Below are 15,293 nucleotides of genomic sequence, written 5' to 3'. Positions count from 1 at the left end.
ATTTGAAACTGCAAACAAAAATACAGTAATTTGAAAACTTTTTAAGTGAAAAAAAATAATTAAATTTCAAGTGATTTTTGAATTAAAATTTTTTGGTAATTTTATTTGCTAATTTTTTTTTTAATTATAAACAATTATTAAATTTTATAAAAAAATTTGTAATTGCAAAATAGTTTAAGATAATTGAATTTTTTAACAATTTCAACGAAGCTGAAATACGTAACGTTTATGATAAACGATTTTTAAAGAAATAATTTTTTCAAATGAAAAATTCTCTAATTTTTTGCCTGAAAAATATTTTTTTATAATTTGTTCATTACTGAAAACTACAAGAAATATTTTTTAGGTGAAAAATTATAGAATTTTTCATTTAAAAAAATTATTTCTTTAAAAAATCGTTTATCATAAACGTTGCGTACTTCAGCTTCGTACAATTTCATAAAAATTTTTGAAAAGAATTAATTTAGTGAAGAATTTCAGTTAAAAATTTGTTAAATAATTGAAATAAAGAAGATCTGAAAAATATCTGCATTGTATATTAAAAAAAACGTATTTTGTTTAAAATTTTTTTTTAAAAACTGTAAAAAAAATCGAAAAAGTCGCGCATTTTATTAAAATAATTCGAAAAAAGTTGGAAAAAGTCGTATTTATTTTCTCACCCTTTTTAAATACTGTAAATAAATAAACTCACCACCTTCTCCGAACGTTCTCCAGATGGTAATCGTGCAATTGCAGCCTCAGGACTATCTTCAGGCGGCGGTGGTTGTACAATCCAATTATATTCACGTTTCTCAACAGGCAAACCCCATCGTTCATATTCAAGACTCTGCGTTCTCAATGTCTCATAACAATCAAGACAAACCACAGCAAAATCACCATTTTCCAATAATAAACTTTTATCAGGTTGTCGATGATACCTCAAAAATGGAAAATCTTTAACAGGCAATGCTCGTACACGTTTTCTATAAGTTGTAATGCCACACACGTAACAACAATAATCATGAGTATTGTATTGTCGATCCTGAGGATTTACTTGTTGTGCGCCAGTTAATGATTCATAACGGCGCCATTGCGCCAATAGTGTATGATAGCAAAATGTACAAACAAGCGCTGAGCCATCCTCACGAAGTTGTTCAGCATTTGTTGGCGATTGATGTCGCAATAATTCTGGGAAAAATGGTGCATTACGACCCTGTGGTCTTCCATATAATACACGAGCGAGTGTAAGATCACTATGTAATCCACATAAAAAGCAATAAATTGAACTGCTCGATGTTCCGGGATTACTGCCGAAAGTTCTGTCTGAGCTTGAACTTGGCGGTGTGGCAATTGAACGACTCACATCGCCATTTGGATGTGGACTAGGAATATCGTATCTGTAATGAAAAAAAATATAATTTTTAAACTGTAATTAATTTTACAGGATGTCTAGCACTTTTTCCAAATAAAATTCCAGGACTTTTTCTGGTTTCCCAGGTTAAAAATTTATTCTAGGTACTATTTTAATAAATTTAAATGACAAAAATATATTAAATGTACAAGATTAAATTATTTTTAATCTTTTTTCATTATAAATTATTAATATCTAAATACATTTAATTTTTGGTTTTTTAGGCCTCGGATCGAATTTAGACGTAGAAAAAAGACGTTTTTGTCAATTTACAATACAAGAAAAGTCGATTTCTTATTTTTTAAAAAAACCATTAGATAATAAATATTTTATTATTATTAACAAACAATTAATTTTCTAAAGAATTTTAGAAATAATTAAATTTTTGAAAATTTAAAGTTAAAATCTTTCAAAATAATTGAATTTCAGATTTTAAATCGAAACTTTAATAAATTATAATTGAACTTTTTTTTTTTACAAAATTTAAACAATAATTGAATTTAAAAAATATTTCAATTAATGTCGAAAAGATTAATAAAAATGTACAAAATTTTTTAATTTTCCACGAAAAGAAATTTTATTCCCAAATATTTGTTTCCATATGGAAAAAAAAGGTTTCATTTATTATTTCTTTAATTAACGTTTAAGTACGTTTATCGTTTAAATTTATATATTTTCTTATTTTTCTGTAAAGGGTCAATAGTCCGTAAATTCTAAAATAAATTAATTAAATTTATCTATTATTATTATTATTTATTTATTTATTCTTTATAGTAAAATAATTTTTTCAGAATAATTCTTTACTTAAATTTCTTTAGGTACTATTAAAAATTTCAATTTGAAGAAAATTGAACATTGAAAATATTAATTTCATTAAAAACGAAATGAAACATTGAAGAAAATGTAAAATAAAGAAAAAAAAGCAACCAACCTTCGACGTTCTAAAGGAACTCTTTCGGCGTCCATATTTTCCCATTGTTGAGCCAAATGATTAACGCAATGACTGCATGCCAATACCCTTCCATGACTATCCATACAAGCATTTTCCGAAGTTCTCACCATACTTCTCAAACATGGAAAATGCATCGCATGTGAATTCATACCTTCTGGACTCGTTGATAACCTAAATAAATAACAAAAATTACAGTTAATTTCAATTCTCTTTTTCTCAATTTCTTATATTATAAATTAAAAAAACAATATTGCGATAATTTGATAAATTTTCAACAAAAAAATTCAAAGCTTTGAAAGTTTTACATAAAAAAAAAAAAAAACAAAAGCTCAATAATTTTTTTTTTAAATTCATAAATTTATTATAAAAGAAAAAATATTTTCATTTAAATTTACCGAAATTTTTTCATAATATTTAAATTAAAAACTAACCATTCCATATGAGTGCGAGGATAAAGTCTCTCACAAATATAACATCTGTAGTTTTGACCAAGAGCAACTGTACCATTTTCAGCTGGACCATTATTAGGAGAATTGCGTTGACTTGAACTCGCACCCTTGACACTTGCGGTACGCGATTTACTTGATGATTTGTTCAAGTCATATGGTTTAAATCTGATATCACTACCTGTTGCTGAATTTGCTGGAGATTTTGCAACTGCAGGTCGTGGAGATGGTCCTAAAATGTCAAAAATTACTTAATAAATATTTTATTTCAAATAACTATTATTATTATTATTATTATTATTATTATTAGGTATTAAATTAGTTTTAATAATCCCTTAATAAGAATAATTCAATAGAAATATTAAGAAAATTTCTTTCAAATATTTTAGAATCGAACAAAGACAAATTTTTAAGATCTTAAAGATTTCAAAAAAAAAAAATTCTTAATATTCTATTTATTTCAAATTTAAATAAAATTCAAATTATTGTAATTATTGTAATTTTTTGTATCATTTCTCAATCAATAATTTAAAAGAAAATTAGTAGGTAAATAAGTGATTAATATTTTCACAAAAAAAAAATAATTTTTTGTTTTCAATCGTTGATCATGAGTAAATGTTGTAAACATTCTAAACATATTAAATTTTATATATAAATATAAAAAATCAATTGTAATAACTTTATAAAATTATCTCAAATAAAAAGATTATTATTTAAAATTACAAAGAAAAATTTTAATTTTTCCAAATGTTAATAATAAATTTTGTAATTGCTTATAAAATATTCAATTTTTGTGTGAAAAAATTTAAACTTAAATCTTAACTACTGAAAAAATAAAAATTTTATTATTAAATAATAATCGAAATAATAGTAATAATACCTAATAATAATAATAATATTATTAACATATTAAAAATTAACTTATTTTAACAAACTATTAAAATTCTCAACAAGATACTAAAAAATTTAATTTAAAAAAAATTGAATACTTTATCCCTCGGTGTAATAACTATAGAAAAAGGGGATAAAAGCGATGTTTCTAGTCGATATAAAAATTTATTATTAAAATCTCTAACAAGTTTTCGTCAGAAATTTCTACTTTCAGCATGACATTATATTAAAAAAAAAAAAAACACTTTTTCTTCTACGAAGAAAAGAATATAGATTCTAAATATTTTAAAACATATATTGATAATGTTACCTAGAAAGACAACATTATTAAATTTTTATTGAATTTTAATATTGTGAGAAAAATTAATTATAAAAATTGCAATAGAATCAGTTTTTTATTTTAAACTTGATAAAAATTCAATCTAATTTAATATTTCCCATTTTGTAACAAGTTTATAGATTTTAAATTGAAATTTTTGTAAAATTAAATTGCTAAAGAATTTTTTTTACAAATTACAAACAATAAATAGTTAAAAAAATATTTTAAATAATTGAATTTTAAAAGATCTTCATTAATAAAATTATAAAAAATAATTAACTCAGCGAAGAAATTTAAATAGAAATTTAAATAGAAATTTAAAAAATAATTGAATTTCAGAAGAAAAATATTTTTAGAATTAATTAAACAGGAGATTTTGAAAATTTTGTATATTTGAATTCCAAAAGATTTTTTTTAAAAGAATTTTAGGCAATAATCAAAATTTTAGAGAATTTTTAATTGAAAAATATTTTTAAAAAATTGAATTTTAAAAGAATTTTGATTAAAATTATTGAAAATAATTAATTTTGCAAAGACTTTTTAGATTCAAATTTTTCAAAATAATTAAATTTTGAAACATCTACAGTTTATACTAAAAAAAAGATCACGTAAGTATTTTGTTTTTAATTTAATAAATTAATTGATTTTTAATTTTATTTTGTTAAATAAGTAACAAAAAATTGCCTTTTATTAAAATAAATTGAAAAAGTCGTACAATTTAAGACCAGTAACTTTTCTAATTAAAATGAAAATAATTTAATTAAAAAAATTTGTAAAAATTGAATACATCTTTTTACCTTGTTGTCTGAATTCAGTTGTTTGAACAATTGCTTGTGGTTCATGATTTTCACCACCAAAAACTTGATGCTTTTGAGGAATGGCTTTATAACAAATCGAGCAAACTTGAACCATTCCCTGAGGACTAATGGGACTCGCGCCAGGCGGTGGCCTCAGAGAACAAATAAATGGAAAATATGCCTCTTTCTCTGGATTCGGACAACAATAAAGCAATCTAATACTGGATGAAGGATATTCCAAAGCGCAAGTGTAACAAATAAATGTTGTTGTATCCATTGCTGGCGCTTGTCGTTTACGTAGAGCATAATCTCGATTACTGTGCGGAACACCCTGACGTGTATAATTTTTCCATTGTTGTAAAAGATGATTTTGACACGCTGAACAAGCCTAAAAAAGAAAAGAGAAAATAAATTCAATATTTATCGAAAAAAAAACATTCGTAACGTTTTTTTTTCATATACGTTACGATTATAATTATAATTTTATATTAAACTGAGATTTTTATTGTATTTTAAACAATAAATATTATTTTATAAAATTTTTGAAAAATTCAATTAATTTGTTAATTTTAATTAATTCAATTCAAAGTGATTTAAATTTTTTAAGGGTCGATGGACACTTTGATTTGTAATACATGAACACGTGAGGTATCAATATTTGTTCGATATAAATTTCTAGTCAGGTAAATACTCAATTTGCTCAATCAACTGTGTGAAAAAAAAAAAATTGAAAAATCAACATTTGTGAATGTCAAAAATGACCTTTTAATTTTAAATTGAGATTTATTTTTACCTGTACACGACCAGCACTATCCATTGGCCTACTCCTGCTTGGTCTAGGATGTAGCATAAGCGAGGGAAAAAATGGCGGTGGACTGGAAGAAGGATGGGGTTGACTTGGCAGTGGCTTTGCCGCTATGTGACTAAGTGAGCCTCTTTTGAATTCATCTCCACACACGTAGCAAACTTCGGTCACTGAATTTTTGTCAGGCATTGACAAATCCAAAATGTCTGTACCACCGCTTGATGAAGAACCTCCGCTATAGATTGCTGAAAAAATACACATTGTTCCAGTACATTGATTTTTTTTTTAAATAAAAAAAAAAATTCTACAAATCTTGTCATTTTTTTTTATTAATTTACTAAATTGACTTTTTTTGTAAAAATAAAATAAAAAATTGGTACTTGAAAAATAATTACTTTAAACAAAAGAAAAAGAAAAACATTCAATAAATAAAAAATTAAAAAAAAAAAATAAACTAACTCATGTGAAAAAAAAAACATAAACATCTTGAAAATCACTGATAATTTTTATCAATTTTTTCCTTCATGATTCTTCCTTTTATTCAATTTTTTTCTTATTATAAATATTATTTTCAAAAATCACAGATTTTCTTCTTCCTGTTATTCACTTTTTATTTTCAATTACATTCCTTTTGTTTTTTTTTTTTGTTCACAACACACGCAAAATGTCTAAATTTCGTCATTAGATAAATTATCTTCAAAAACACTCATTGTTGTTATTATTTTTATTATTGTTATTATTATTTTAAAATTTTCTGATTGAATTAATTTTTTTTTTTAATAGCACTGATCACATAAAAGAAAACACTTTTTTTTTTTAAAAGAAACAAATTAAAAAGAATTGCCAGATTGTGTGTTATATAGCTTTCGCGCAGCAGAGCAAAGCAAAATGCCCAAGTGGAACGTTCTCATTGAATGAATTATGCGTTCTACGATTTTCGCGGTCTTATCTGTAAAACTATTAACCTTTACTCACAAAGTTTATATTGGCGAATGGAGAAACGCTAAGGCCAACGTAAATAAGTACCAGATTCGTTTATCCGCGATCAACATTATACCAAATAGTGATATGTTCTCGATTTAACAGGCTTAAATGCTAAATTCTCAGTAAATCCATTCAAAAATTATATATATTTACTCACTTTTCCCCCCCGCTTTTTTTTTACTATAAAAAAAAAATCGTAAAAATTATTTTTCTATTTAATCAAAAAATGAATTAATGAAAAAAGTATTTTTACAAAAAAATTTCATTTCCGGTAGATAAAAAAAAAAAAAATGTAAATAAAGAAACATAAAACAATATTTTTAGAATTAAAATTACTTTTTTTTCGTTTTTATTGTAATAAAAATTAATTTATTTTTATAAATAATTTCGTTCCACTTCTTTGTTTAACAAAATTTTTATATACATAAATTATATTACAATTAAAAAATTTTTTTTCCGCAAGTTTTTTTTTTCACCTTCAAAGATAATAATTGTCGCACATAAAGTGAATCGCAAGCAATGTAACATTGCCCACTAGAAATCGGATCCTTACTCATATTCCAAATCTTCAATTTCATTAACTGCCTTTTTTTAAAAAAAAACTCCCAAAGTATAAAATTTTTTAATAAATTTAAACAATTTTTTTTTTGTTTTTAACTTAAAATTTGTATTTTAATTTTATAATCAATTGAAAATAAAATAAACGAAATTTTAAATGACTATCAAAATAAATTTGAAATAATGAAACAAACAAAAATAAATAATAAAAGTCGCACCAAAATCTATATTCAAAGAGAGAAAGAGGATAACGCGTAATCAGGTCATATTTTGATTATACAAAGAACAAACGGATTTTTTTCACCGTATTAAAATAATGTCTTAAGACTCTTAAGTCATATTATTGACCTTTGATAACTATCCAATTAATCGACAACAGGTCAGCTTTAATAATTAGGTATAGAATCAACTTTGAGAGAGTTAGCGCGCTAAGTTTTCATCGTCATAACGGAATTTTTTTTTCAAGTCAGAGGTCATTGGATAAAACATATAGTAGGCGATGACACGAAGATTCCAGCTTCGGTAAGAGTTTATCGACTTTTTCAAGCTCTGTCTACATTTTTTTTTTCTTTTTCTTTTTTTTTTTGACCCCTATTTTTGATTTGATATCACTGTGAGAAAAAAAATTTTTAACACAAAACTGGCGCCAATTTTTTTTTTTTTTTTTGAAAAGGAAAAACAAAAAATGATTAAATTTTTTTCTCCTTTAAAAAGAAAAAAAATGAAAGGATACAAAAATATGGTATATTATACAAAATTAAATTTTTAAAAATTATTTAAAATTCGTAAAATATTTTTAGAAAAAAAATGGTTGATAATTAACTGAAAATTGAAAAGTTAAGATCGTAAAAGAAACAAGATTAAAAATGAAATTTTATATAACGTTCAGTGCTGATAATTTGTTATTGAAATTGAAAATTTAGAGACCTGTAATTTTATAAATGAAAAAAAAAATTTTTAAAAAAAGGTTTCATTTACATACGAGTCATTTTTGTCTTTTTTTTCACAAGCTATTTTCATATCGACAATTCATATCTTGAATCCCAGGAAGAAGGAAGTTTTCTGAGTGTTTATCAACAAATGATTACAAATTATAATTAATATCATTAAAGTTATTAAATCATTTATGTCAGCCACACTAAGTACCAAGTTTTGTATATTACTTTAGTGTTTACGACATTTTGTTATTAGTTTTTAATTATATCGTAAAATAAAAAATTATTTACACGCGCGAGACATTGTATATGTATTTTACTATTAATCATAAAAATTGCGTTTTAAAAATTAAATTTCTCTATTTGCATCAATATTTTCATTTATGGTAAAATCACATTTGGACTTGAATAATTTTTTTTTTACTGTATAATTATTGCATTATTGTATATTTAATCGTAATAATTTGTATATACAATTTCTTTACAAAAAGAAAAAATTTAATAAAATCCATTTAAATGAAAAAACACGTTTTTCTTGTTGTTTTATCTGTACAATCCAATGTCATTGTTAGTTTAATACAATAAAGCATTTGTTTTAAAATAAAACTTTTTAAATGGTTTGACAAAATAAAAAAAAATTAATATGATTAATTAATTTATTTATTTGTAAATATAAAAAAATTAATTTTATTTCGATTTTTAAAAAATCTATCCACTGTAAATTCGATGAATTTAATTTTTTTTAAGTAAGGGGAATAGTCATAGATTCTATTTTATTAAATATAATCTTTGCCAGTTCGTAAAAATGCATTGTGAGCCAGACGATCGAAAAGACATAAAATCGAGAATAATTAAAATAAGAATTTTAATTAATATAGATCTAACTGTTCAGTAATAAATAAAAAAATAATTTTTATTTTTGATTTCAAAAGATATATATCTCATTTAGAAAACAAAGCAAATCAAATGTAAATTCAGGTAAATAACAATTTAAATTTAACAAAAAATTCTATTAAATGTAGATTTTGTTTAATTAAAATTTGAATAAATAAAAAAACGTTCAAATGAAAATTCCGTCAAATAATCGTTTCAATGAAAATTTAAACTAGAAAAATTCTTTTAAATTTCAAATTTTGTTAAATTAAAAATGAATAAAAATTACAAATGTTTCATTTTTAATTTCAAAAACAAAAAATGTGAAATAAATTATTTGACAGTAAATTTTAGTTGAAAATAACTTTTTTTTCGAAAATTGTATAACTGTATATTTCAAAATTTAGTTTTAAAATTTTAAAGTTAAAATTCATTTGAATTGTAGTTTTATTTGTATGATAAAATCAATTTTCAGTTTAAGGTTATGTCAAGGTGCATGAGGCGCATGATTAAATTCTAAAATTAATTTGTTAGAATTTTTATTAAAAATATTGTTTTTGTTAAATTAAAAATTCTTTAAAATGACTATTCTAATGAAAATTCGAGCAAATAATAATACTGACATATTCAAATTCGATAAAATAAATTCTGTAAAATTGTAAATTTGCTTAAGTAATAATTCTGTACTATAGAAATTCAATTGAATAATGGAATTTCTGTTAAATAATAATTTGGAGACGCACTAAAATTATTTTTTTTTAGAATTATATTTTAATAGAATTTAATAGAAAATTATTATTTTTGCCCAATTGTAGTTTAAAAGAATCTTAATTTTGCAGAAAAAAAAAATTGTACAGAATTTCCATTCAACCGAATGAACCAAAAGTTTTGAACGTTCAAATGAGCGAAATATTTTTTTTAATCTATAAATTATTAAAAATTATGATAACAATGTAAAATGAAAGAGTAAATTAAAGAATTATTAAATAAAATAACTTCTATTTATATATTTAAAACAATATTTTGTAATAAAATTCGTACTTAAAGAAGTTGCCAAAAAAAAAAAATTTCATTCATTTGAACGTTCAAAACTTTTGGCTCATTAACCGATTGTTATCAATGTTTGCAGAATTTTTTATTTAGACGAAAATTAATTAACCAGAAATTCAATTTAATCGAATCTCAAATTTATGCGAAAAACAGTTTCGTAGAATATTAATTTTACAAAATAGTAATTCAAAAGAATCCCAATTAACCAGAAAGAAGATTAGAAAAAAATATTAAGAATATTTATCTTTTCGAATATTAATTTAACAGAAAATCCCAATAGTCAAAAATTAATTCAACAGAATTATTTTTTGATTTTTAAAATCAATCTGAAATTATCATAAAAAATTGTGAGTAATTTAGCAGAATAAAATCTGAAACGAGTATATATGAAAAAAAACTTAGTAAAGTTTGAATGATGGAAAAAAAAATATTTTTTCATCCGAAAAATAATAAATAAATTTTTCATTTAAACTTCATTGACTTTAAAAAGAGATTTTCTTGCTCGCAATGCATCTTTCGACTAAGTTTAATAATAATAATTTCTCTTCAATAGAGGAAATATAATTTGTAAATAAAAAATTTGTACCTTGTGGTTGAGGTGGTAAGGTGGGTTGCGGTACAGGTGAACTTCTTGGTGCATGTCGCAAGTCAAGTGCAGCCTCATTGGAAATTCTTGGTTCCTCAACAACATGTTGTCGTGGACTTTGCAGTCTTTGATGCGGTGATTGTAATTTCTGATGGGGTGACTCCATAGTGAGCCTTGCCTGTTCAATGTGCCTGGCAGTTTCGCTGCTATTAAGATGCTGTGGCCTTGATAATTCCAATGAATTCGATGGTGGTCTACTTGTTGGTAGTTCAATTCTTGGCGATGGTGAATTTGCCGGTAATCGTGGTGAAATACCAACTGGCCTACCACCACCTCCACTATTTTCCTGTCTTGTTTGTTCATTCGTTAAACCAAGAACTTGTGCCGCATATTCACCTTGTAGGGCCATTTCAGCACCTGTGAATGGCCCACCGTCACATCTTTTTAACCAATAAATACGTTGATTATGTGGTCGAGCATCACGCTCATAGCTATCCCATTGTTGAAGAAGTAATGTATAACAGAGACTACATGCCTTTATGGCTCCACTTCTCACACCTTCGCCACGATAGCCGACCGGCGGTTCGTGTGTCTCTAAAAATGGAAAAAATGGCTCATTTGGAGCTGAGCCTGGAGTTTGTTTCACTCTTAGCCAATATTGCTCATTATGGCTCAATGTACCGCAAACAAAACATATTCGTGGTAATAATCCATCATCCGTTGGTAATGTTGACGCTGATAAAGGAGGAGGAGGAGGATTCCCTTGCATTGCAGCAAGTGATTGCCCTTCAAGTCCCGGCTCATTTTTCACATACAATTTACTTTCCATCATGTCAGGAAATCATCAGTATTATCACCAACAATATTCCCTGTTGTTTTTTTTTTTTTTTTTTTTTTATTTTCTATTTTTATTTTTCTCTCTTCTCCATACGATACAACAATACCATATCAGTGAGCAATCACATTAACGTCTCTACAAACTGTTGCACTTTTCTGAAACAGATATTTTTTTCAATTAAATAATTATTATTTAAATGGTAAATTCTTTATATTTAAAAAAAAAAAAATAAAAAGCACGAAATGTCTATATATTTGAAGTAAATATGTACAATATTTGCACAGATCTGTTAACTTAAGTGAATTGTCTTCTCAGTTCTCTATGACGCTTTGTAAATAAAACCCAAGATTCTGGATCTCAGTGAAAAGCTATTGAAAGAATGATGTCAAATGAAATAGAAAAAAAATTTTTTTGAAAGGTGAATTTTCGAATTCTCGAGAACAATTTCAATTAAGGAATAATTTTTATAACTAAATGGTATTTTAAATATTTTATAATTCCTCTCAAATAAATATAGAAATAGTAATTTAATAAAAACTTAATAACTCAAATAGAAAGAAATTTTATTATAACTTCACGTAAAAAAAGAAAAAAAAAATTATTTACTATAAAATATTTTTCTACGTTATGAAATTACACTCGCTTAGAATATATGTGCAATCTTAACAACACAAGATAATTATGCAATTCTTCAAACTTTCATATTATTTAAATTTAATGACAATATATTTTTTTTTTTTACTTTTTAAACTTCAAGGGAATAAAATGCAAAGAACTCAAGTTTTTACAAATTCTGAACGTTCAAATGAATTTTTTTGTTATTAATTTTTTTTTTAAATTACTACTGCAATGAAAAATAAATTAAATATTTATTTAGTTTTTTGATACAAAAACCAATATTTTAAAAATAAAATTTAAATTATTATTTTATTTTTTGGCACAAAAACCAATATTTTGTAATAAAATTTGTACCTAAAGAAGTAGTAATTAAATTTTTCCTTCATAACTCGCAAAATAAAAAAGAATTAATGAAGAATGAAATGAGACAATTTTTTCATTATCGCATTGAAAACTAAAATTGACGAATTCATTATTGAAAAATATTTAGAAGGAAAAAAAAACATTACTTTGTATTAAGACAAAGTATCGACTGTGAAAAACTTTTAGATGTTAGCACTCCCTTGTTAGCATAACCTTCTTCAAAGCTAATAATAATACATTGATATCGATGACAAGTGAACAAAAATGTTACCTGTATTGTCCTTAAAAAAATTTTTTACCACCGTAAATCATTCTTGTTATACTTTGTTACAAAATAATTATCAAATAATTATTAAAAAGACATTAATATTTAATTTTCATTTTTTTATTTTTTTGTAATCTTTTTTTAACGAGTATATTTCTAAATAAACAGCGATTAATCGCAAATTATTAAATAAATTAACACAATATTGATGTGTTATTAAATACAAATTTTTCTTTAATTATTCATATAAATTATAAGCTGATAAAAAAGTAATTAATTTTTTTTTTCCCGAAGAAACAAAAAGTATCACCTATTTTTTTTTAAATTTTAATTTTTTTTTGAAAATTAGGAAAAAAAATTGAAATACCAAAATTACACAGCAAAAATTAATTTAAAAAATAAAATTTTCGCCAGCTTAAATAAAATTATTTTTTTTTTGAAAACTAACAATTTTTTTTCCATTCAAAAAGTGATTCAAATCTTTTAAAATTAAAAAAAATCTTAAAAATAAAATTTTTTTCCGTCTGCCATAATTTTTATAAATCAATCGTTGACAATTTAAATTAAACTTGTTTTTAATTATCAGCAATTACAAGTCAAAGTCTAAAATTGTCAACTTTTTACCACTTCTATAATGATTACTAATAAACGATTGCATATAAGTTGCCAAAAGAAAATAATAATAATAAAAAAAAAAATTATATGAATCTTGTAAAAATGATTTATTCTATTTGTCAAAGAAACCGGTTTTTTTTTGCTTCGTTAAAAATAGAGTTATAAAAAAAGATGAAAAAAAAATTAAATATATTTCATTTGAAACAGAGCATACAAAACTATGATTCAAAAATATCTAAACAAACTCTATTGTATGCAAATAAGTTGATTTGGGTGCAGCTGTGACCCTTTTTCCTCAATGATGGATAAAAAGAAATACTTATATCGTGTGCCTATTAATATACAAACTTAGTCTATTAATACATTTAAAAAAAAAAACATTAAAAACATGTAAAAAAAATTTCAACACTTTTTTTATACGATTAAAAGTAAAAAGAAAAGAATTTTTTATACAAAATTTGGTTTAAAAAAAATATTTTTTATACAAAATTTGGTTTAAAAAAATATTTATATACATAAAAACATTTTTTCTAATTTAAATGTTTACTATTCTTTTTACAAATTTTTATATCTTAATATATCAATGTTTGTTTCTCTTGGTCATTACTTGATTAAATATAATTCTTTAATATCGAGACAAACTTTTTGTAATAAAAAAAAAAAAAAAAAAATTCAACGCCTATTGATAGTAAAATATTGACGATTCAATAAATTGAAGAAACATAAATATAAAATATATAAAACATTCAGATACATGTGACCTGGTTTGATTTATTAATCTAAAAAAATTATTATCGATTTCTTAAAATATTAAAACACAAAAATCAATGACGAATATGAGCCAAAAGTTTTGAACGTTCAAATGAACGCAATTTTTTTTTTGCAATTTCTTTACGTACGAATTTTATTAGAAAATATTGTTTTAAATATCTAAAAAAAAAAATGATTAATTTAATAATTTAATTTACTGTTTTATTTTACATTTGCCATCTTAATTTTTAATAATTTATAGGATTGAAAAAAAAAATATTTCGTTCCATTTGAACGTTCAGAATTTTTCGCTAATTTACGAATAAAAAAAAAAAAAAAAAAAAATGGGAGTATGCATTACGTTACATGATATTAAAATGGAAAAAAGATGATATTTCTTTAACGTCAAGCGTAACATTAAATTAAAATATAAGAAAAAAAGCCATAAAAATATGAAATTAAATTAAATATCGTTCGCTTGTTATATAAAACGTCAAATAACTTTAATATTAGATATATCAAGTATCGATTGAATGTCGAACATTGAAATTATTTTTTTTTTTTAGAATTTCTTATATATAAAATAATAAAAAAAAATTTTAATTGAAAATTTAGCAATATAATAATAATATTGAGTTGTAAATAATAAAAACAAGGTCAGTAGAAATTCAATTATTTTTCCACAAAATTTTCGCCCTTGAGGAAAAATATTAGAAATTCCCTCTGACTTTCCTTTGATTATTTACAATTTAATTTTATTAACTAAACACATGTAAGAAAACAAATAAAATTGATTAATAATATTCAATTCTAATTAATAGACTAAAATTTAAATTTAATTATTTAAATTCAAATTTTTGCAAATATTTGAAAAACGAATTTTTGAGGTTAGTTTTTTTTTTTAATCAAATAGGAAATTACGATTAAAAGTAAAAAATGAACGAAAAAAAGAGAAATAGAAGTTAAAAAAAAAAAAAAAAACACTTAGATGAAAAAAGAAGTTCACTAAACTCTCCATTTTTCAACTTTCTGACAGTGAGCTAACGAAAGAACAGCTGTGCTTTTTGAATATACAGCGTTCTTTGAAGAAAACTGAACAAACAAGAGGAATGTGGGTAATAAAGCTTAAACATATGGGCACAAGCAATTAAGGTGTAATAGGAATTTGCCTACGTATCGCAACGATTCCAGTTACTATCATTTATTAAAACGAAAATGCTAACTTTTTATTTGTGCTTCACGATACTGCTAAAGGCAT

The 15,293-nt window shown here is 23.5% G+C and overlaps 2 protein-coding genes across 3 annotated transcripts in view; both read right to left on the bottom strand.

Annotated features, from left to right (window-relative positions):
- Positions 1–15,293, bottom strand: part of LOC127290329 (histone H2A-like) — a 365,622-nt gene that overhangs the window by 181,729 nt on the left and 168,600 nt on the right. The gene's annotated exons all lie outside the window — the stretch shown is intronic.
- Positions 1–15,293, bottom strand: part of LOC127290316 (uncharacterized) — a 192,838-nt gene that overhangs the window by 175,968 nt on the left and 1,577 nt on the right. For both annotated transcript variants that reach the window (XM_051318808.1, XM_051318809.1), the window contains exons 2-7: positions 10,587–11,579; positions 5,589–5,845; positions 4,796–5,183; positions 2,774–3,020; positions 2,322–2,513; positions 692–1,376 (exon numbers count right to left, since the gene is read on the bottom strand). In XM_051318808.1, the coding sequence (XP_051174765.1) occupies positions 692–1,376; positions 2,322–2,513; positions 2,774–3,020; positions 4,796–5,183; positions 5,589–5,845; positions 10,587–11,418 (2,601 nt within the window). In that variant the 5' untranslated portion in view covers positions 11,419–11,579. The remainder of the gene's footprint in view (positions 1–691; positions 1,377–2,321; positions 2,514–2,773; positions 3,021–4,795; positions 5,184–5,588; positions 5,846–10,586; positions 11,580–15,293) is intronic.

The sequence above is a fragment of the Leptopilina boulardi genome, unplaced genomic scaffold (genome assembly GCF_019393585.1).
Source record: "Leptopilina boulardi isolate dan_hultmark-lab unplaced genomic scaffold, ZJU_Lbou_2.1 LbouV2_59, whole genome shotgun sequence".
Classification (NCBI taxonomy): domain Eukaryota; kingdom Metazoa; phylum Arthropoda; class Insecta; order Hymenoptera; family Figitidae; genus Leptopilina; species Leptopilina boulardi.
This window is presented reverse-complemented; position numbering and strand designations above follow the sequence as displayed.